Source organism: Gracilinanus agilis, chromosome 1 (genome assembly GCF_016433145.1).
Source record: "Gracilinanus agilis isolate LMUSP501 chromosome 1, AgileGrace, whole genome shotgun sequence".
NCBI lineage: Eukaryota > Metazoa > Chordata > Mammalia > Didelphimorphia > Didelphidae > Gracilinanus > Gracilinanus agilis.
In genome coordinates, this window is record NC_058130.1 from 497,487,744 (window position 1) to 497,509,903 (window position 22,160).

Below are 22,160 nucleotides of genomic sequence, written 5' to 3' on the forward strand. Positions count from 1 at the left end.
AAATCAAAACTGTGGGCAGATCAGTACCAAACTGTGAGAAAAAACAAAGCACTATACTTGGGATATGGTACTCACCATATTATAAACATCCCATTTATGTTTGTTTAGTTAATTAGACAAATAGTCTTTGGTTAAACCTTTAAAATTAATTAACACTGTGGATGAATTCAGTGAATTAAATGGCATTTCATCTCGGTATTTCCTTAAATAAGCCAATTTCAAATCTAAATCCTTTATATTTTGAATTCAGTGATATCAATCACTTACCTTTTAAAGTAATTCCTATAGATGTCAGTTTGGAGGGGAACCCTTTACATGCCAAATCTGTAGGTATATGAAATTTAGACACATTGGGGTGGGGTGTATATGCATACTCATGTGTCACAAGATAGGAGTAATTTTGAAACAGATATAATCATTATGCTAATAATGAGAAACATTAAACATTATTTCCTCTTAGAATTTAACATTTAGATAAAAATAATGGTAAGTAAAAACTTTTCTATCATCAAATTTACATACTTTAACCACTCTGCAATATTGGCATGATCTGAAAATTAAGGAAGAATTATCATAGTTAAGCTCTTTACTTTGGCACAATATATTGTGTATGTTTTTAGTCTGAGTTTTCTTTTATAAGCAAACAATTGGTCCCTCATATTTTTCTTATGTTTCAGAAGACTTTGTCCTCATCCTTTCCTATAACTCTTTATTTTTCATTATCCTATTTTAACTTCAGTTTCATTTGTTTTCTCCTTAGCTTTTAATAACCCACGACCAGGGCAACTGGGCAGGTTATTGCCAAACCAGAATTTACCACTCGACATCACATTGCAAAGCCCAACAGGTGCTGGACCTTTCCCACCTATCAGAAACAATAGTCCATATTCAGTGATACCTCAGCCAGGAATGATGGGTAATCAAGGGATGATAGGAAACCAAGGAAACTTAGGGAACAATAGCACAGGTAAGGGGTGCACTATTTTTGAGTGAATTATTTAATTTATTGGCTGTGGCATCATGTTGCACATCAAATAAATGCATTTTTTCCCTAAGTGAATTCTTCATGGTAAACATAAATATTTATTTATTCATTCATTCATTCATTTAATTAGTTATTTAGAATATTTTTCCATGGTTATATGAATCGTGATTTTTCCCTCCCTCTTCCCTTCCCCCTCCAAGAACAGACAAGCAATTCCACTGGGTTATACGTGTATCATTGTTAGAAACCTTTTTCTATATTATTCATATCTGCACTAGAGTGGTCTTTTAAAGCCAAAACCCCAATCATATCCCCATCAAACCATGTGATCGATCATAAAAACAAACATTTTTAACAGACATATTTGAACATCCAGAAGATCTATAAAATTCCCAAGTATGATGGTTAAATGGTAAAAAATAAACTAACATTGATGGATCATTTTTGCTATGTTTGATGTTTTAAAAGAGTTTCTAATCAATAATATGATTTTTCAATTCCATTACCTGAATATATTGCTATACTTAAAATTCTGAATGATTATTTTCAAATAATAGTTCTGAGAACCCTTGTAAAACTTAACAAATAGGCAGTGGCTTGTTCCTTGTGAATTGACAGACATCCCTAAACCTTCCTAGTCTTGAGAGTAAAAAATTAGTTAAGAACTAAGCTAACCACACTGGACGATAACCACCCAGCCAGGACACTGAAAATCTTAAATCAAAGCCAACTATGATATTTTTAAAGTGTATAAAAGTATAACATTTAGAATTGACTTATTTCTCCATTATCAAATGTATGTTAAGATTTCAGTCATCCAATTTGAATTTGCTTGTGATAGAATATGAAATATCTGCCATTATCTTCACCTCCTTGATGTCTTAGACTAAAAGTGATAAAAAGGACTAATCTTTTAGCTGTTGTTATTCTGATATAATATTTAGATTCATGTGATTAACAGCTTACCATTACCCCATAACTTTTAATTTTCATGAGGAATGATGAGCAATAAAGCGTTGCTTTCCTCTGTTGTCTACAAATGAAGAGTGACAAGACAAATCCTTGGTTTCTGCAAACAGAATATTTCAGATTGTCATATAGAAAGAGGATATTTGAACTGTTTACTGTGTCCATAATATCTTTGCAGAGAAGGAAAGTCTTTTTTTTTTTTAAACGCTTACCTTCTGTCTTGGAGTCAATACTGTGTATTGTCTCCAAGGCAGAAGAGTGGTAAGGGCTAAGCTATAGGGATTAATTGGCTTGCCCAGGGTCACACAGCTAGGATGTATCTGAGGTCAGATTTGAACCCAGGACCTCCCATCTCTAGGTCTGACTCTTAATGCACTGAGCCACCCAGCCACCCCACCCCACCCCACCCCCAAGGAAAGTGTTAACCAAAAGCCTTTACACAGTTAACTGAACAGGGTGGTAGTGTTAAAAGAATAATGAACTTGGACTGGAGAATGGGGCTCTAGCCTTTCCACTTTCACTATCAGTGTGATAGAATATTTGCAATAGTAGCATTTTAATTACAAATGTATTCCAGGAAAAAAAAAACAAACATGTCTCTCTGAAGAAAAAAGAGTTGGGGCAGCTGAGTGACTCAGTGGATTGAGAGCCAGGCCCAGAGATGGGAGGTCCTGGGTTCAATTCTAGCCTCAGACACTTATTAGCTTTGTGACCCTGGGCAAGTCACTTCACCCCCATTGCCTAGCCCTTACCACTCTTCTGTCTTAGAACCAATACAAAGTATTGATTCTAAGATGGATGGTAATGGTTTTATTTTAAAAATTAAAAAAAAAAGAGTAAAGCACCAAAATTTCTAAGTGATACTTAGGATAATCCCCTTTGCAAATAGCAAGTCTGTGAATCCAGATGTATATTGTATCCTAAGTGGCTAAATCCATGTTTATATGTGGGTAATCTTTATGAATTATGATGGAAAAATTAGATACTAATGACTTCAAACAGTTGAAAAATAGTTTATAACTAGGTCCTAATTAGTGTGATACACTCATAAGGTGTTTTTTAGCTGATCTCTAAAAGTATGTTAATATATAGCCCCAAATGACATTCTTAATCTAGTAAATATGCCTTAAAATAGTATCAGAGATAGATAAGATATAAATTTTTATCTCTATTCTACATCATTTTTTAAAATTGCAAAAGTGTTTTGGGTTTGTTTTTCTTTTTTTAAAATGACCATACTTATCGATGGATTTTCAAGGCCTACATATTTGTGTACAACAAAATAAATGAATTCTGAGTTATTTCCTTCGCCTTTAAAAATATCTGATACTTGGCCAGACCCAGAAACCAGAATGCTAGACCAGATGGATCAGGGACTTGATATCATTTGGAAAATATATTAAAAATAATTCCTAATATCTTAGTTCTAAAGGGATGATTTCTCTCTATATATTATGATGCCATGTTACATCTAGAGATGTTCAATCAGGTGTAAATAGGTATCTCAGAACTGTAACAATAGCAGATCTTCCCTTAGCCTTACCCGTAATGAATTATAGTAAATATCGGAAAGTTCTTGTATAGTTGAAATAGGTTCTGTCCTGGGAGTTGGGGGTGGGGCACTAGCTTTTCAATGTTTAACCTAGGTTTTGTAGAGTATTCTTAGAGTTTTTCCTTTATAAGTAAATATACATTGTTAGTTAACATCTATTTCTTAGTCTTATCCTAACCCTTTGGAAAGTGAAGCCTTGACATGTATGCCAGCAAATGTGATTCACTTCCTGAGGAAGTTATCCACACACCCTCAGCACCTGTTATAGGGTACATACAATTTTCACAGCCTTCTCAAAACCATAGACATGTCATGTAAATTTTATAATAATCATGAGTCATAACTGAACAACTAAGGATACAAGTCTACTTATATGAGATGATTGGTCTAATTCTATAAACTAGTAGTTTCATTGTGAAAAGTAAGGTTATCTCTTTGATAATTACATAATGAAGATATACTTCTCTGCTTTCTCTGGCTTTACCACAGGAATGATTGGTGGAAATACTTCCCGACCTGCAATACCATCAGGAGAATGGGGATCCCCGGGCTCTGCAGTGAGGGTCACCTGTCCTGCCACAACCAGTGCCATGAATAGGCCAATCCAAGGAGGTATGATTCGTAACCCAACTGCCAGCATTCCTATGAGACCTAGCAGCCAGCCTGGCCAAAGACAGATGCTTCAGTCTCAGGTCATGAATATGGGTAAGCTAGCTTCTGACACTCTCAGTCTTCTGTGACTTCTTGAAGGGAGTGACATTTCTCTCAGTACATTCAGGACTTGCCCATAGCTACAATTCGGTACTCTTATCCCCCATGATAAGCCAGTATGAGTAGCAATTAATAGAAAGGAGTGTAAGATTTTCTTTTCAACTATGTTAGCTAAGTCTGAATTATTTGTAGGATAATTTACCTCAGATAAATATATTAAATAAACATTGTACAAATAAATTAATAGTCTCTGAAGATAGTGTTCTAAGGACATCAGATAGAAAGTAAGAACTGTAGTTGGATTTGGCCATATAATTAATTAATAGTTAATTGATTAATTAATTAATAAGGTAATGGGTACTACTCAGACTTCAAAGTTTCAAGCTTTTTTAATTACATAGTTCCATTATTTAATATCTCATCCAGTATAGCATGGGACAAATCCATTTGTGTTCCCTTTTATATATAACAAACAAAAGTCTTAAGGATTGTTTAATGAGAACCCAGAGTTCTACAGAGATTATTTTCATATGATCTAGAGATAAAGGGGACTTTGGATATTATCTAGGTCTGTCCTAAAAGTTAGGGGCACAAAAATTTGAGTTATTTGAACTGAGTTCCCACATGTAGTCAACAGCAGAGATAGAATTTGAACCCAGATTCTCTGTCTCAAATCCCATTGGTCTTTCCATTAAAACACCAACTCTTGTAGTTTTACACTTTAGACAAGGAGTTCTAGAAAGTTATAAAATGATGATGAATCAAGTCTCTACCCTAAGTTTGCCTATCTCCATCTCCTAATAATAGGTTATAATGGAAAATAAAATGGTTAGTAAGGGGGCAAGCAGAGAAAGGAGAAAGAAAAGCGAAGAATCTCAACAATTCACGATCTGAATAATCATCTCCTAAATATTTTTATTTTTTTTTAAGCAGAGGAAATGATTTATTATCTTGTTTTCCCTCCAAAGAATTTTTCTTCTTCCTCTCATACCCCCAATCTTTTCCATTTTTTCTTGGCCAAGAAGTTCATTTGCCTAAAATGACCCTTCTTTTTCTCTGTTCAGGACCATCTGAACTAGAGATGAATATGGGAGGACCCCAGTATAGCCAACAACAGGCTCCCCCAAACCAGACTGCCCCATGGCCTGAGAGCATCTTGCCTATAGAACAAGCATCTTTTGCTGGTCAAAATAGGTAAGTCATAGTGGAACAGAAATTTTAAAACAATGTATAATGTATTCTTTTTTGTTTGGGGGGGGTAGAAAGGACAAACTTACGGATGAATTCAGTAAAAATCATAAGCCAGTTTTCTTTGATTCATTCCACAAATATTTTATTTTATTCTCCACATATTATTAAATATAATATTTATATATGCATATATAATATAATATGAGGAACTCTGAGAAATAAATGAGACATTTCCTTCTGCAGAGAACTTGAGAGACTAGTTGGAGATTGAGACATAAAAAGGATTGTATACTAAGTATAATAAAGATTGGTGCAAACAAATAGTTTTTCTCAGGAGAGAAAAACCATATCTGTCTAAAATAATCAGAAAAGATTTGTACAGAGCTATTAAAGTGTAAATAGAATTTTGACTGGAAAATTCAGCAAGCTTACTTAGGATTTAGATTGAACTATATGGCTACTAAAGTCCACCCAAGTTTCCAGGGTTGCAATTTCTGTAACTAGAAATTACATTTAAAAAATTACAGAAATTGTTTGTGAAGTTCTTCCTAAATTAACATTGTTGGGAACAAGTATAAGTTTTTGCTCTTAAGGATTTGAAATGAATACTGCTTAGAACAGGCACAACAGAAAAGTTCTTGGGAATGGTTTACCTAAAGAGTCTTTGATGTACTATCAATTAGATGTTTTATTTCTTAGCCTTTATTAGCCCCTTATCTTTTAAAAAATCCAGACTATTATAAAATCTTTAGGATACTTTAGAGGGGAAATAATTTTTCTGCTGTATTTTTATATGATCATTTTTTTTTAACCCTTACCTTCCATCTTGGAGTCAATACTGTGTATTGGCTCCACGGCAGAAGTGTGGTATGGGTAGGCAATGGGGGTCAAGTGACTTGCCCAGGGTCACACAGCTAGGAAGTGTCTTGAGGCCAGATTTGAACCCAGGACCTCCCGTCTCTAGGCCTGGCTCTCAATCCACTGAGCTACCCAGCTGACTCCTGATTATTTCTGAATATAACGTTCAATTTGGTACTCCACATCCAGATGGGACTATGAAAAAATTGGAAAGCAATTGCAAAGGCTATGGCTTGAAAATAAGTTTAAAGAAGTTGTATTTAGTTTAGAGAAAGGATGTGAGATCAGTTCAATTTAACCAATATTACGTGCAACTTAATTATCTTCCAGTATGTGACAGTTATAAGGAGGTTGCTGTTATTGGGTTTTTTCTTTCCACTGTTACTATAGAGAAAAATGAACTTGTGGATATATAGCAAAAGGAATGCCCATAAAGAAAATTTTTAACATGTGTTTCAACACTGGAATAGCTACCAAGTGATAGGACAGAATACGGTCATATTCATAAATGAATATTGTAATCTTTTGAGATTATTCTAGGTCTTTAATTATAATTCAGTGGTGTCATTAAATATATTACACATTTGCAAAATAATTTCACTTTGATTCTTTTTACTGTCTTATATGCAAAACGCCAAAATGTGAATAGAGTATGATAGTTAAATATATGATAGTTGTCTTAAGAAAAAATTAGTCATTAGGAAAAAGAACCCTTAAAATTTAAGGTTGGCCTTACAAATTAGTGTACTCCTGAACCTGGAATCGGGTATTTTAACTATAAAGCTTTTCTGCTTATCATGATACTTCACCTATGTTCCAGCTTTTCCCATTCTTACTTTTTCACATATTACAAATAATTCCTCCTGGGGACCTGGAAATAGGATATGTGAAAAAACAAAGTTCAAAATTCTCTGTTGTTTGTTGGCATACTCATAGATCAAATGGCATTTATATCATAGTTCAGGGATGATGGTTAATAAAAGTTCCATTCATGCCAGCCATCTGATTCCTCTACTCCCCCAACCCCCATCCTTAATTCTCTTCATTTTTATGAACATATTCTAAAAGGATACCACCAGACTATTTAGGAATAGTTTCTTCATTAAATATTTTAATCTCCTTATCTACCACAGTTTATTTTCCCTTGTATTTTTTTTTTTTTAGCCAGTACTTTCTGTCTTAAAATTTATACTAAATATTGGTTCCAAGGCAGAAGCATGGTAAGGGGCTAGGTAGTTTGGGTTAAGTGACTTGCCTAGGGTCATACAACTGGAAGTGTCTTGAGGCCAGATTTGAACCCAGGTCCTCCTTGTTGCTCTATCCACTGTGTTTCTCAATTACTCCTTTGTGTAGTGTGTAGTGTGTGTGTGTGTGTCTGTGTCTTTTCAAAGTTGTGCAACATGTCTTGACACAATAACTTGGATTCAGAATGATGATAATCAGCCCATCAAAATTAAAGAGTACCTTAAAGATCATCTTATTTCAACTTTTATCCTACAGACAAGGAGAATTGATCTGGACATGTTACATTACTTGTCACTTAAATTTTCAGTTTTTGATGCTAGCTAACTTTCCATTCATTTGATACAAACTAAATTTAAAATATCTTCCAAGACAAATAGTATAAAAATTTTCCCCACACAACACACAGTAACTGCTTTTCTCATCCCTTATTAAATGTGTGTTTTGTGGCAAATCTGTAGACAAGAAGGCATGATGCAACAAGTCTCAAGCTAGAAAAAACCTCAGAGGTCAGTCTCTGTTAGAAAGCACTCTAGACATTGTTAGAAACTTTGGATTGAACTACTACTGCACTGTGTTCTATTTGGTTTTTTTTGTTTGTGTTTTTTTTTAACCCTTGTACTTCGGTGTATTGTCTCATAGGTGGAAGAGTGGTAATGGTGGGCAATGGGGGTCAAGTGACTTGCCCAGGGTCACACAGCTGGGAAGTGTCTGAGATCAGATTTGAACCTAGGACCTCCTGTCTCTAGGCCTGGCTCTCACTCCACTGAGCTACCCAGCTGCCCCCCTGTTCTATTTGGTTTTTTTTTATCTTTTTTTTTATTAGACATTTATTAATATTCATTTTTAATCTGTTTACATACTTTATGTCCCTACTTTCCCCTTCACCCCCCCCTCTCCCCCCACCCATGGCCAATGCGCATTTCCACTGGTTGTAACAAGTGTCCTTGTTCAGGGTCTATTTCCCATTCATGTCCGCCTCAGTCCATGCATTCAAGCAATTGTTTATCTTATATGTTTCCTCTCCTGCAGTTCTTCCTCTGAATGTGGGTAGCATCTTTACCATAAATCCCTCAGAGCTGTCTTGTGTCATTGCAGTGCTGCTGGTACAGGAGCCCATTACATTTGATTTTACCATAGTATATCAGTCTCTGTGTACAATGTTCTTCTGGCTCTGCTCCTTTCGCTCTGCATCAATTCCTGGAGGTCTCTCCAATTTGCATGGAATTCCTCCAGTTTATTATTCCTTTTAGCACAATAGTATTCCATCACCCGCATATACCACAGTTTGTTCAGCCATTCCCCAATTGAAGGACATACCCTCCTTTTCCAGTTTTTTGCCACTACAAAAAGCGCAGCTATAAATATTTTTGTACAAGTGTTCTATTTGTTTTTGAAAATGCTTTATAAACCTGAATGTATAAATCAATTGTTAGCATTCTTTTTATTTTTGTTTTTCATCAAAGACCTTTTCACATTAGGTTAAAAGGAAATCAGGGTCATTTGAGTTCGGTTTGTTTGACATCTGTGTAAAAAGCAAAAAGCAAAGACTGTTTTCTTTCTTAATCATACTGTGATTCTTTGAAAACCTTAATGGTGTCAGAAATGCTTCTTTAGTACCTACTACTTAATAGTTAATAAAATGAAAATATGTGTGGTATCTAAAGCATTAGCCCTAAGTTTGACCTCTCTTCCATTTCTATATAAATTTTAAATTTTATTTTACTTTGTAAATAAAACTTTTGACTTCAAGAAATAGTTATTTACATTCAGGTTGATTCAGGCTTCTAGTTGTCCTGTCAAATTAGAGTTTTTATTGGTTTTATTGGGGCTTGTGTTTTTTAATTGATTATGCCTTTTTACAAATATTCTTGAATTTGTGTTAAGATTATTTATTGTTTATAATTGTAACTGTAGCCAGCATCTCTGTAATTTTTTAAGGTTTGCAGACTACCAATATTGTTTCATTTGAGCCATACAACACAAAGGAGGTTGGTATTATTATTATTTCAGTTTCATAGAGAAGAATGTTAAGTGTTCAGTGTCACACAGCCAGCTAGCAAGTGCTCAAGTCAGATTCTAACTTTATCTTCTGTTTACAGGTTGAGCATCATATCCACTTTGCTTTTTAAATTATCATTTTGAATATCTGCCCCATCGTGTAAGTTTGAAAAATGATTTTTAGACTTTAGAAGAATCCAGAGATTCTGCAGCCTGACTGTGACCTAATCATTCAAATATAACTGTCCTTCCCCCTGGTTACCAATGATCTTTTTTTTTTTTTTTTTTTTTAATCCTTACCTTACAATACTGTGTATTGGCTCCAAGGCAGAAGAGTGGTAAGGGCTAGACAATGGGGGTTAAGTGACTTGCCCAGGGTCACACAGCTGGGAAGTGTCTGAGGCCAGGTTTGAACATAGGACCTCCCATCTCTAGGTCTGGCTCTCAATCTACTGAGCTACCCAGCTGCCTCTACCAATGATCTTTTAATTGAAGTGTTTCTTCTGACCTGTGCTCCTGCTTATACCAAACTGTGCAGCTGAAATTTTCTTTGTAAATCCCTGCTGGGTCTAAGTCACTAATACATAGTTGTTTTTGCTTTCCCTTTTTTTATGGTTTTTTGTTTGTTTGTTTGTTTTTTTCCCCAATTCTGATTGGTTTATCAAGTGCCATTGGGTTGTTTCAGGCAGCTCTTGTGTGATCTTGACTGCCTGTCTTCAAATGTGGAGAAATGATGGCTGGTGCAGCCACTCTTTTACTAGTCATCTGAAGACAAAAACCTTGAAGTTATATGAAATAACCTTCATATAGGGCTTTGAATCTATCATCAGCAAAGTAAAAGCAAAACAACCCATGTATATAGTGACTAATAATGTGAACATTTTGATTCAATTTGTAAAATCAAGTGTGAAGTTTTTCGTTGGAAATATTGAGTATATTACCTCCACCCCACCACCCAAAAACCAACAAAACTGGTGCTACACAGAAGTCAAGTTATGTAAAAATTTTCTTTTCAAAGTTAAAGGGAATATTGCTTAATTGTTGATCACAATGACTTTTTCTGATTCTTATTAAGGTTTCTGAAGCTTTGGGTTCTTGTGCACTGCCTTCTCCTAGTTCTCCTACCTATCCAACCACTCACTCTGTAATTGTTTTTTGCTGAATCATTGGGTCAGGTCATATCCTAGTGCAGTGATGGCAAGCATTTTAGAGACCATGTGTCCTGCCCCCCTCCTACTATATGCATGCCCTCATTCAAAGTTTGGGCCAGACTCCCAGCAGGTTCTACATCCAGCCCCACCTGCCTATTGGGCTGTGAATCCCTTGGGTATGAGAGCAGGGGGCAGAGGGAGGGAGGTCATCCCCCTAACTGGTGACTGGAGGAGAAGGAAGAGAGTAAAGATCTTTTAGGGGGTGGGGCCTGGCCCTGTAGCGGGAGAGCAGACTTGCCTAATCCCTGATAAGGGAGGGGAGAAAGTGAGGAAAGTTAGTACAGAGGGAAGGGGAGACACTGTGGAGAGGGAGATGGAAGCATCTCTGCCAGAGTGGGGTTTGGACACATCTTTGGGAGGGTCTTCATGGATAAGTGACCCAGCAGAAATGAACACAGAGGTAGAAATGTAAGTGACTTTTAAGTGACTTTGTGCACAAGAGGTGAATAATCCACTTAGTAACAGCCAGTAAAATCCACTTTGGAGAGGGAGTAAGGATTTTGACACACCTGTCCACCAGTGTGTGTCTCACCTATAACTCAGCCTAACTCCAGCCTGTGACCTCTTGATTATTGTTGATTTCACAGAGAAAAACCAGATAGTACCATCCAAGGGAAAGTCATGGGAGTAACTGACTCTTAGCCAACCACCCACCCAAAGTTCTGGAACCTTTTCTCTGCTTTCTGCCTGTCAAGTCACCTTCACTTGCTAATAATTTCCATATAACAAGTGGAGGGTTAATTTAGTCCCTCAACAGATTATCTCAAGGACAACTAACCCCAATTCTGAGATTTTATGACTGGAAGAAATGTGAAATTTCATAGTAGAAATTAATTTGGGTTCAGAGAGAATAGTTTTAGATTAATTTCTGCTATATTTCATCTATAGGGACAATAGACAAAGAAAAGAGTTGTGCAACAAGCAGCTTAGAAATGTAAGATTAGGGGCAGCTGGGTAGCTCAGTGGAGTGAGAGTCAGGCCTAGAGACAGGAGGTCCTAGGTTACAATCCTGCCTCAGCCACTTCCCAGCTGTGTGACCCTGGGCAAGTCACTTGACCCCCATTGCCCACCCTTACCACTCTTCCACCTATGAGACAATACACTGAAGTACAAGGGTTAAAAAAAAAAAAAAGGAAAAAGAAATGTAAGATTAAAACTTGAGAGGGACAGACTTGAGGTGTATTAGGTAAAAATATAGCCTTTGTTTTGGGTTGTTATCTTTGCTAAAGAGATGGAACCATACTTTTTTAATGTGACAGATTGAGATTTGATTTGTTGGTCATTTCAGTATTTATTATGCATGGCTTTCTTCATATCACCATGGTTTGCTATTGAAACTTAAGTGGTTTAAAATTCTATCCAACAAATATTTATTAAACATCAGGCACTTTAACTGGGTGTGGGAATGCAAAGACCAAGGAGTCCTTGTTATTAAGAATCTTATGTTCTACTGGAAATGGTTTGATAAACTTAGATTTATATTTTAATATTTCGTGTTTATCATATGTATTTCTCTATGTTTCAATCGGATACTTAGCTTCAAATCTTGATTAATTCATTTTCAAATCCTCGATTTTTTTTCTTGCTTGTTACCTAGAACCTGTTAGGATTTATTTTAGAAAGAGCATTCTGTTGATGTAACTGTAGAAAAAGTCAAGTAGGTATTTGTCACTGGCGTTGCATAAATTCATAAGTTCTCTTAAAATACTTCAAAAAAAGTTTCCAGAGAATTTTATATATTTTGGGTTTTAGCTTTGATGGTACAGTGAATTTCTCACCTTTTAGTTCTCAAAACTGAATAGTTAATACTCTTGCATTTATTAATTGTATTAAATGTATAAAATACAAAAATCTGTTTATGGCCTTCTTTCAGACCAGTAATTTATTTACATTGAACCCATGTGTTTAAATTTAGCTATTTAAAATTTTGTATAAGCCAATATTTAAAAGTTCTAAGAGGCAGTGACTATTTTAGGTTTTTGACAAACTTAGAATATATTTCTTTTGCTCAACAATAATCATCCATTCTTCACTCTCAGTTAGTTCATCATGGCTCCAGTTTGAATGGTTAAAGTTGTAGATCTGCTGGTTTCTTCTCTCATTTTTTCAGAAAAATTGTATCTATCAATAAGTATATTATTAAAAGACCTAAAAGATTCAGCTTACAAACTCTTTATCGTTCTCTTTCTAATCTATGGTCAGCCCATGAAATGGTTTACTTAGACCAATTAACTGCCTTTAGGGTATTTCTTGCCTTGACTGGCTTAGGTTCCTTTTTTTGCCTCTGGTAGTCATTATCCATTATGTAGTATATGCTGTCCTTCAAACTGTTCTTGACCAAATTTATATTTCACTCTTTGCAGGCAACCATTTGGTACTTCTCCAGATGATTTGCTGTGTCCACATCCTGCTTCAGAATCGCCAAGTGATGAGGGAACTCTTCTAGATCAACTCTATTTGGCATTACGGAATTTTGATGGCCTTGAAGAAATTGACCGAGCTTTGGGAATACCTGAACTAGTTAGCCAGGTACATGCATTGGCTTTAATTGCCTGAGAAAGTATCCTGATTTAGAATCTAAATATTTGTTTTATTTTAGTTCAAGTACTTTTCATTCACCTTTCCTAGTCTGTTTATCCCTTGGCATAATTGAAGACAAGGGAAAATATTATAATCAAGAACTTCGAAAAGAGCTACTGAGGAAGCTAGGTGACTCAGCTGATAAGAGTGCTAGGCCTGGAGACAAAAGGTCCTGGGTTCAAATTTGGCCTCAGACACTTCTAGCTATGTGACCCTGGGCAAGTCACTTAACTCCCATGGCCTAGCCCTTACTGCTCTTCTGCCTTATATCTGATACTTAATATTGATTTTAAGATGGAAAGTAAGGGCTTTAAAAAATAGAGCTACTCCTTCATTCTTTTTCAAGAAGTGTTTTATTGATAACTTTTGGTATTATTGTTGCTTCTCTATTACTGCTTCTTTACTATGAAGAAGTATTATCAAGCAGTACAAACTGACTGACATTAAAATCTGTCGGCATATGCCCAAGTCTCTACTTGTAGTTGAAAACTTCTCTGCAAACAGGAGAGTGCTATGTTTTACCTTTGTAACTGGCAATTGCATTAATCTAAATCCTGATATCTCCTTTACATAATTGTGGTAATTTTGTATATTATTTGTTATACTTATTTTTCTCTTCATAAAAGTTGTCCCAAGTTTCTCAGAGTTCCTCGTTTCTGATAGCACTGAAACATTCCTTGACTCACTTTGGTCAACTATTCCCCAACCGCTGGGCACCCACTTTTTCTCCTCAGTCTTTGTATTGAGTCAAGCATCTTGACATCATGGAATAGATTGTTGGATTTGGACAGAAAAGAAGTCAGTTTGGGTCCTGCCTATGTGTAAGCTAGGGCAAATCACTTAACCCCTCTTGACCCTCTAAAGCCAAGAAAATGAACTATAGTGCTTCTCTTACAGATTTGATAGGAAGCTCTTTAAATGAGATACTGTTAGTAAAGCATTTTCCACAAACGTTATAAAAAATGTCAAGTCGCCATTATTATTCTGCCCAATAGTGAGTTGGGAAGTGTAGAAAATGTTGTTAGTTCTGTCACTTGAAAGTTCTACTCAGTTTAGTATGTAAATAAGATGTGTACAAAAAATACTTTTGGTTCACTGTAGAAAAATCTGGAGAAAAAAACAATTTTTCTCTCACCATCACCTCTTCCCCTCCAGCCTAGTATCTGCATGAATCATTTTTATTTCTAGACACACTAACTTATCACCAAAAAATAGCTTCTTGTGTATAATCCATTTCTTAGAGTGAGTTAAAAAGTCAGCTTTCCTCTTCCTGTTGATGTCTATTGGAGGAGAGATGATGTAGTCATGGAATACTTAAAACTTTTAAAACGTATTAGTTTTATCATAACTTGCACTTCATTTCCATTCATCAGAAATAAATGAGAACTAAAGTATCTCAACTCATATTCAGAACATTAGAATGGGGGAGGGGGGAGGATTACTGTATATTTAAAGTTATGGCCTAAAGCAAATCATGAGGGAAAAATAAAAGCTAAATATTTCAATATGACTTGTTTGCTTTGCAGTTAAATAAAATTAGAAATGATTCAGCATATGGAATTACTACGTCAATATTCATCGTTTCTGCTTTAGAATATTTGATCCTCTTTGTTGATATCTGGCAATGCTATATCATCAAAACTGATTTTACATTATCAGGTGCTATTTTAGTTCCTTTTTCTCATCTATTTGTATTATTTTTCATGAGTTTGTTGAACCCATTGTATTCATGTTCCTATTATATTTTTTAAATTTTTAATGGTTTTTTAAAAATAAATTTATTAAATTAATTAATTTGGAATATTTTCCCATGGCTCCATGATTCATGTTCTTTTCCTCCCCTTCCTCCCTCCCCCACTCACGGAGCCAGCAAGCAATTTCACTGGGTTTTACATGTATCATTTTTCTAAACCTATTTCTATATTATTACTATTTGCAATAGAGTGATCATTTAAAGTCAGCATTCCCAACCATATACCCATCAAACCATGTGATCAATCATGTTTTTCTTCTGCATTTCTACTCCCACAGTTCTTTCTCTGGATATAGATAGTGTTCTTTCTCATAAGTTCCTCTGGATTGTCCTGGTCATTGCATTGCTGCTAGTAGAGAAGTCCATTACATTCAATTGTGCCACAATGCATCAGTCTCTGTACAATGTTTTGGTTCTGCTCCTTTTGCTTTGCATCAATTCCTGGAAGTCTTTCCAGTTCACATGGAAATCCTTCTGTTCATTATTCCTTTCAGCCCAAATTCCATCACCATCAGATACCACAGTTTGCTCAGCCATTCCCCCATTTTCCAATTTTTTGCAACCACAAAGAGAGTGGTTATAAATATTTTTGTACAAGTTTTTTTCCTTATCTCTTTGAGGTACAAACCCAGAAGTGGTAAGGCTGGATCAAAGGGCAAGCATTCTTTTAAAATACTTTGGGCATAATTCCAAATTGCCCTCCAGAATGTTTGGACTAATTCATAACTCCACCAGCAGTATATTAGTGTCTTAATTTTGCCACATCTCCAACATTTATCACTTTCCTTTGCTGCTATTTTGGCCAGTCTGCTAGAACACCAAGGAACTTATGAGAAAGAATGCTATCCACATCCAGAGAAAGAACTGTGGGAGTAGAAATGCAGAGGAAAAACATATGATCAATCACATGGTTAGATGGGAAATTTATTAGGGTTTTGGAATTAAAAGATCACTGGATTGCAAATATGAAGAATATATAAATAAATTTTGAACAACAATACATTACCCAGTGGAATTGCTTGTTAGTTCAGGGAGTGGGGAGAGAAAAGGCGTGGGGAAAATTATGAATCATGTAACCATGAAAAAACATTCTATATAAATAAATTTAAATTTTAAAAAAAGTACATAGTTCCCCTTTGTGCGGTCTGTATAATAGCTGAAGTGGAGGCCTAGGAAACCAAAAGCTATATATAATAGCCAATCCATTTTGGGACTTCAAACACTTGAAAGATTGCCTTCTGAGGTGTTCTGGGAGGCTAGAAAGGTAAAATAGACATAAATCTGGAAATACTGTTCCCTGTTTACCCCTACCCTTTTTCATTTTTACCTTGTTATCTTCATTCTTTTCTTTCTCCGAATACATTTTGTAGACACTTCTGTAAAATACCTCTCTTGTAGTTTGATCACTATAACACTAAATCTATAAATGAACTTTGGTACTATTGCTTTTTTTGTTATATTGTTATAATCTAACCCTAAGCATTGAATATTATTCAAATATTCATTTGTTCTTTGTTTCTTTGAGAAGCACTTTTTCACTGAATCTATACGAGCATTATTATTTTTTTCTTGCTTTTGTAGATTGTTCTCCGCACATCTCAAACATTTTTTAGTTATTTGAAATAGGATTTCAGTTTATCTCCCCATTCCATCCCATCTCTCCAACAAATTGCCCTCTTCTGTCATTTCCATTCTTTCATTTATTTTTAGTTTCTCCTATTCTACTGCATATTCCCTGCTATCTTTCCTTTTACTTAAATAACATATGATTTATTTTGGGATATCTTCCCTCATGTAGTCAAGCAAAAAAGTGACCCAATTCCCCTTCTCCATACTACCCCACCCCCAAGTTAAAAATGATATGTTTTGCTCAGGCATGTGGATTTTTGAAATAACTATTCTTTAATATTGACCTGTAGTTAGTTCTTCTGTGCTTTATGCTTCTTTGATTTAGATATTAGTGCTATATTTGTCTTCAGGAATCTGTTAAGAATAATTTCTTTCTCATTTTAACGTAATGATATGTGTAGTATTTTTATGAATTGTTCTTTAAAAGTGAACCCAGCAGAACCAAGAGGGTTTTATCCCTTTTTCTCATTTCCCCACTCCCTACCTAGTTCTTTTTTTTTAACTAGTTCGATTTCTTTTTATATTTAACTATTCAAGATCTTTATTTAGACAATCAAATCTTCTTTTGTGTTCCTGGTTTTCATAGCTTGTAAGAGTTTAGTTTGTGAACCCTAAAAGGTCCAGACACATCAATTGGCACAAAATATTATAATGTGATTTAAAAAAAATGAAACTTGTCAATTTGATGCAGCTTGATCCCTTGAGATGTCCTTAGGTTTGGATCCTTCCAGTTTTTAGATTTTTTATTATGTTTTTATGGATATAATTCCACCCACCCACCCCCCTTGAATGCTGCTTTAACTGTACTCCAGAGAAACCAACAAACACAAGTGTAACAGTAGAAAAGGATAGAGAATTTCATTTCATTACTTATGTGAAGGAGGAAAAAAGAATTAGATACCTAAATAAAAGGAAGGAATAAAAAAGATTATTAAGTTAAACAAAAATTCTTAACTGAGAAAAAGGATTGTCAAACAAGAGGGGAGAGGTATGTAAGGGGTAAAAAGGGATTTTCATTGGTAACTATTAAAAGGTTGGGCACCAGGGGATTGAACAATTATCAATCCCCAATTAAAGAATAACCTCAAGTTAAAATGTCTTTTATGGAAAATTCATTTAGAAATGAGAAGAGGAAAAAGAAATAAGGAAATAAAGAGAGGATAAAATAGGATAAGTAATCTAACACAGTAGGTAATTTGCTCCAATCCCCTAGTTTAATCCAGGTAGATCTAATTAACCCTCAGCCAAGAGAAATCCAGCCTTGATCCCAGGGCTCGAAACTCAGAGGGCCAGAGGCCCCGAGGTGAATGAAGCAAAAGCCTCAGTCACAGAGTCTCTTTGAAAGGGAAGTTCCTAAAAAGAACTTCAAGAAGATTCAGTCTTTACACTCACCATGTGCAATTACAAAGGAAAGATTTAAGAACAGTCTCACCAGCTTCAGAGCTCCTTCAGGTCCCATTCATAAACCAGAAGAGAGAGCCCAGCTGACTGAGGTCTCTTTATAAAGGGGCCTCTTTTGCATCACTTCCTGTGGCCTCCTCTTAGTTTGTGTGTCCAACAGATAATGTAATGAGAGTGAAAGGAAGAGAACCTGTGTGAACAGGGTTGCCACAAAAGTAGATTAAGCATAATGACTGAAGATATTATACAATATTTACAGAGGGGAATCCTAATTTGTAGGGGAAAAAACCAATATTATAGATAAATGGTGGAAAGAATGGCAGATTCAATAAGGAAATGTGACCCTATACTCTTGTTTTTTACAAGGATTATACCCAAAAAGCAAAGTCAAAAAGAGAACAAAAATGATTAGCTAGTACAAATTTTACCATGGATCAGGTGAGTTATAATAAGCAGGAATTACAGTCCTGCTATCATAAAAAGTAAAAACAAAATTTTCACTACAAGAAGAGAGATAAACAAGGAAACTATATTCTGAAAGAAAACATAGAACACAAACCAATATCACTATTAAATATATGTGCTCCAAATTGTTTAGGGGAAAATTTACTGAATTATATGAAGACATACTGCTATATTCCTCCCATTTTCTTAGTTCTGGTCTGAATCTATGATCTTAAGTATAATTTATAGTGTAGACACTCTTTGGTTCAAATTGGCAAATTGTTTTTATCTTTCATAGGTAGGACTTGAACTCAGGTTTTACCAACTCCACAGTTTTAGTTATCCTGCATAGTATCTGACATATGAGTTTATAATCTAAATCAAAACTTTTGAGACATCCTTTTTTTAATAATGAGTTTATTTTTGTAGTACACCATTAATTATTGTTTACAGAAAGCCTAAAAACTATGATTCTCTGCATTTCTTTTCTATATCTCTATCACCCTTATGCAAAAGCAGAAGGAAGATACAGCCAAGGACCATTTTGTATTTTCTTTGTTTCTTGAGTTGATATTGCAAAGAATTCTTTGCTTTGTGGCTATTTTTCTAGTGAGAAACTCTTTTCTTAGCCAGGTTGTTCTCAGACAGTACACTGATTCTCTCAGAACAAAGGTTTTCTAAAATGGCAGAATCTGCCAGTTTTTTTATACTTTTCCTCTAGAAAAACCCTTAAGAATCAGAAGTCATCTACATGCCATCCATAATGAGGCTAAAACATGAACTATCATGTGTTAGTTATTATGTAACTGTAGTTGTCATGATCATTAAACTATTCAGAAATGTTAAGCCAGTGATTTCAGATAGCCCAAAAGAAAACTGGCTTCTACTCACAAACATTATCTGGCTGTGAAAATTTTGACCTAGAGGCATAAATCATATATTGACTAGATGAAGCCAAAAAAAGATCTTCCATTGTTCTTTATTAACATAACATGTAGAGATCTGTTGCAATCAATTAATTAATTAATTAATTGCAATTTCCAATGCAATTAATCCTCATCAAGTAAAGAAAGTATACAACATACATACCACTAAGAACCTTGCCCAACAATTATGATAAGGTCAAAATGGATATATTACTTAGATATAGAGTGATACCATAACTAAATTAGGAGAACACAGAATGGTTTACCTGGCAGATCTTTGGAGAAGGGAAGAATTTATGACAAATTAACAGATGGAGAGGATTATAAGTTGTAAAATTAATAATTTTTATTTCATTAAACTAAAAATATTTTGTCCAAACAAAACTAATATAACGAAGATTTGAAGGCAAACAACACACTGGGGAAAATTTATAACATATTTCTCTGATAAAGGTCTTAATTTCTCAAATTTATATCAATACAATCTATTCCCTAATTGACAAATGATCAAAGCAATTTTCAGATGAAGACATGAAAGCCATCAATAATCCTTTGAAAAACTGTTCTAAATCTCTCTTGATTAGAGAAAAGCAAATTAAAACAATGCTGAGGTACCACCTCACACCTTGCAGATTGACCAATATGGCAGTAAAGGAACATGGTAAATGTTGGAGGGGATGTTGCAAAATTGGGACACTAATGCATTGTTGGTGGAATTGTGAACTGATCCAACTATTCTGAATGGCAATTTGAAACTATGCCCAAAGGGCTATAGAACTGTGATCCCTTTGATTAGGTAATACCACCACTGGGTCTGTATCCCAAAGAGATAATTAAAAAAAAATCAGGAAAGGACCTACTTGTATAAAAATATTGATAGCTGTTCTTTTTTTGTGGTGGCAAAGAATTGAAATTGATTGGATGTCCATTAATTGAGGAATGACTGAATAAATTGTATATGTTGGTGGTGGAATACTATGGTGCTTTAAGAAATGATAAACAAGATGATTTCAGAAAAAAAAGATCTTCAGGAACTGATGCAAGATAAAACTGGGAGAACATTATACACTGTAACAACAATATTGTACAGTGTTTATCTGAAAACTTGGCTGCTCTCAGCACTAGGATGATCTGGAGCAACACTAAAAGACTTGTGCTATCCACCTGCAGAGAAAAATACATTAGAATCGTCTTTCACATCAGTGTATTTATAGTTTTATTTTGGGGTTTTGGTTCTGTATGACTTTGCTCTTAAAACAATAACCAATATGGAAGTGCGTTTTTCATGGCAATAAAAATGATTTTTTTTAAAGAGAAAGTATATAGCACACATATAGAGAGAAGCTTTGCAAAACAATTATGCCATGTCAAATCAGATGGCCTGGTTTTCGGTTTCAAAAAATGCTAGACCCTGGGCATTGGAGTTAAATATTTTATACCTATAATAGAAAGTAAGAATACATTAAATACCACCTCTATTCTTTCTCCATGGCAGAGATAATTTTTAAAAATTAATTGTTACATTAAACTTTCCAGATATATCTCTCCCACTCCTCCCTCACACTACAAAAGCATCATTTGTCGTCTTCCCCCACCCCCCCTCCACCCCCAATGTATATGTGAAACTACGTCTTCCTTGTTTCTATTTATCTGTTCTTTTCCTGGAGGTGTAGGCACAGTTTTCATTAACTCCTCAGCAGCCCTGGGAGAATTGCAAAAATTGTCCAACTTTGCCTCTTGCACTTAACTCAAAGGCCTTCTAAAAACCCATTATTCTGCTCCAGAATTCTTTACTTCATACAACTAAGTTTTGTTATAGTCTTCTGATTAAATTTTAGTTACACTAATTCTCCCAATGTTATTCATTTTTATAAATATGTAATTCATGAAATGAATTAGGTAAGAGAGATTGTATTTTTCTCAAAATGCCACTCTAGAGCAAGTGTTGTATAAATATATTTCAGCACTAAAAAGATCCACTATTTATCATCTAACTGTATGAATTGCTGTGGTTAAAAAATTACTGAACAGCCTTTCTTCAAGGCCCTCTACTCAGATTCTTTCAGTTTGGTAGGATTTATCAAAACTTGCTTAAGTTAATGATTAACATGGCCTTCAAGCATACAGGTCATCTCCATACTTAAATGGGGCTTAAAGGTTTGTATAAATATCTCAAAATCAGTGGTATCAAGAAGAAATGTGCTTAAGTTGTTTAGCTGTTGTTTTCAAATATTTATGCTTTTTAAAAGTTATTATTATTTGTATTTCTTCATAGAGCCAAGCTGTAGATCCAGAGCCATTCTCAAGTCAAGAATCCAGCCTCATCATTGAACAGAAACCCCCCGTTTTTCCTCAACAGTATGCATCTCAGGCTCAAATGGCACCGGGTAGCTATACACCCATGCAAGATCCCAACTTTCATACACTTGGACAGCGACCAAGTTATGCCACACTACGTATGCAACCTAGACCAGGCCTTAGGCCAACCGGCATAGTACAGAACCAACCCAATCAGCTGAGACTTCAACTCCAACACAGGCTCCAAGCACAGCAGGTATGTTATTTTATTTTGCATATATATAATACATTTGGACTTGAGGTGCCTGGTGTCGAAAAGCCTACTTCTAAAAAAATTAAAATTACTCTGGTGGGTCCTAACAGTTCCCCATCTTCTACCCACTTTGCTTTTTTCTCTTCTCTCTCTTCC

General features: G+C 35.1%; 1 protein-coding gene across 1 annotated transcript in view; it reads left to right on the forward strand.

Annotated features, from left to right (window-relative positions):
• NCOA2 (nuclear receptor coactivator 2) overlaps window positions 1-22,160 on the forward strand; it is a 305,348-nt gene that overhangs the window by 264,997 nt on the left and 18,191 nt on the right. The window contains exons 14-18 of the mRNA XM_044665931.1: window positions 761-967; window positions 3,996-4,211; window positions 5,282-5,411; window positions 13,084-13,249; window positions 21,729-22,007. Coding sequence (XP_044521866.1) covers window positions 761-967; window positions 3,996-4,211; window positions 5,282-5,411; window positions 13,084-13,249; window positions 21,729-22,007 — 998 coding nt within the window. The remainder of the gene's footprint in view (window positions 1-760; window positions 968-3,995; window positions 4,212-5,281; window positions 5,412-13,083; window positions 13,250-21,728; window positions 22,008-22,160) is intronic.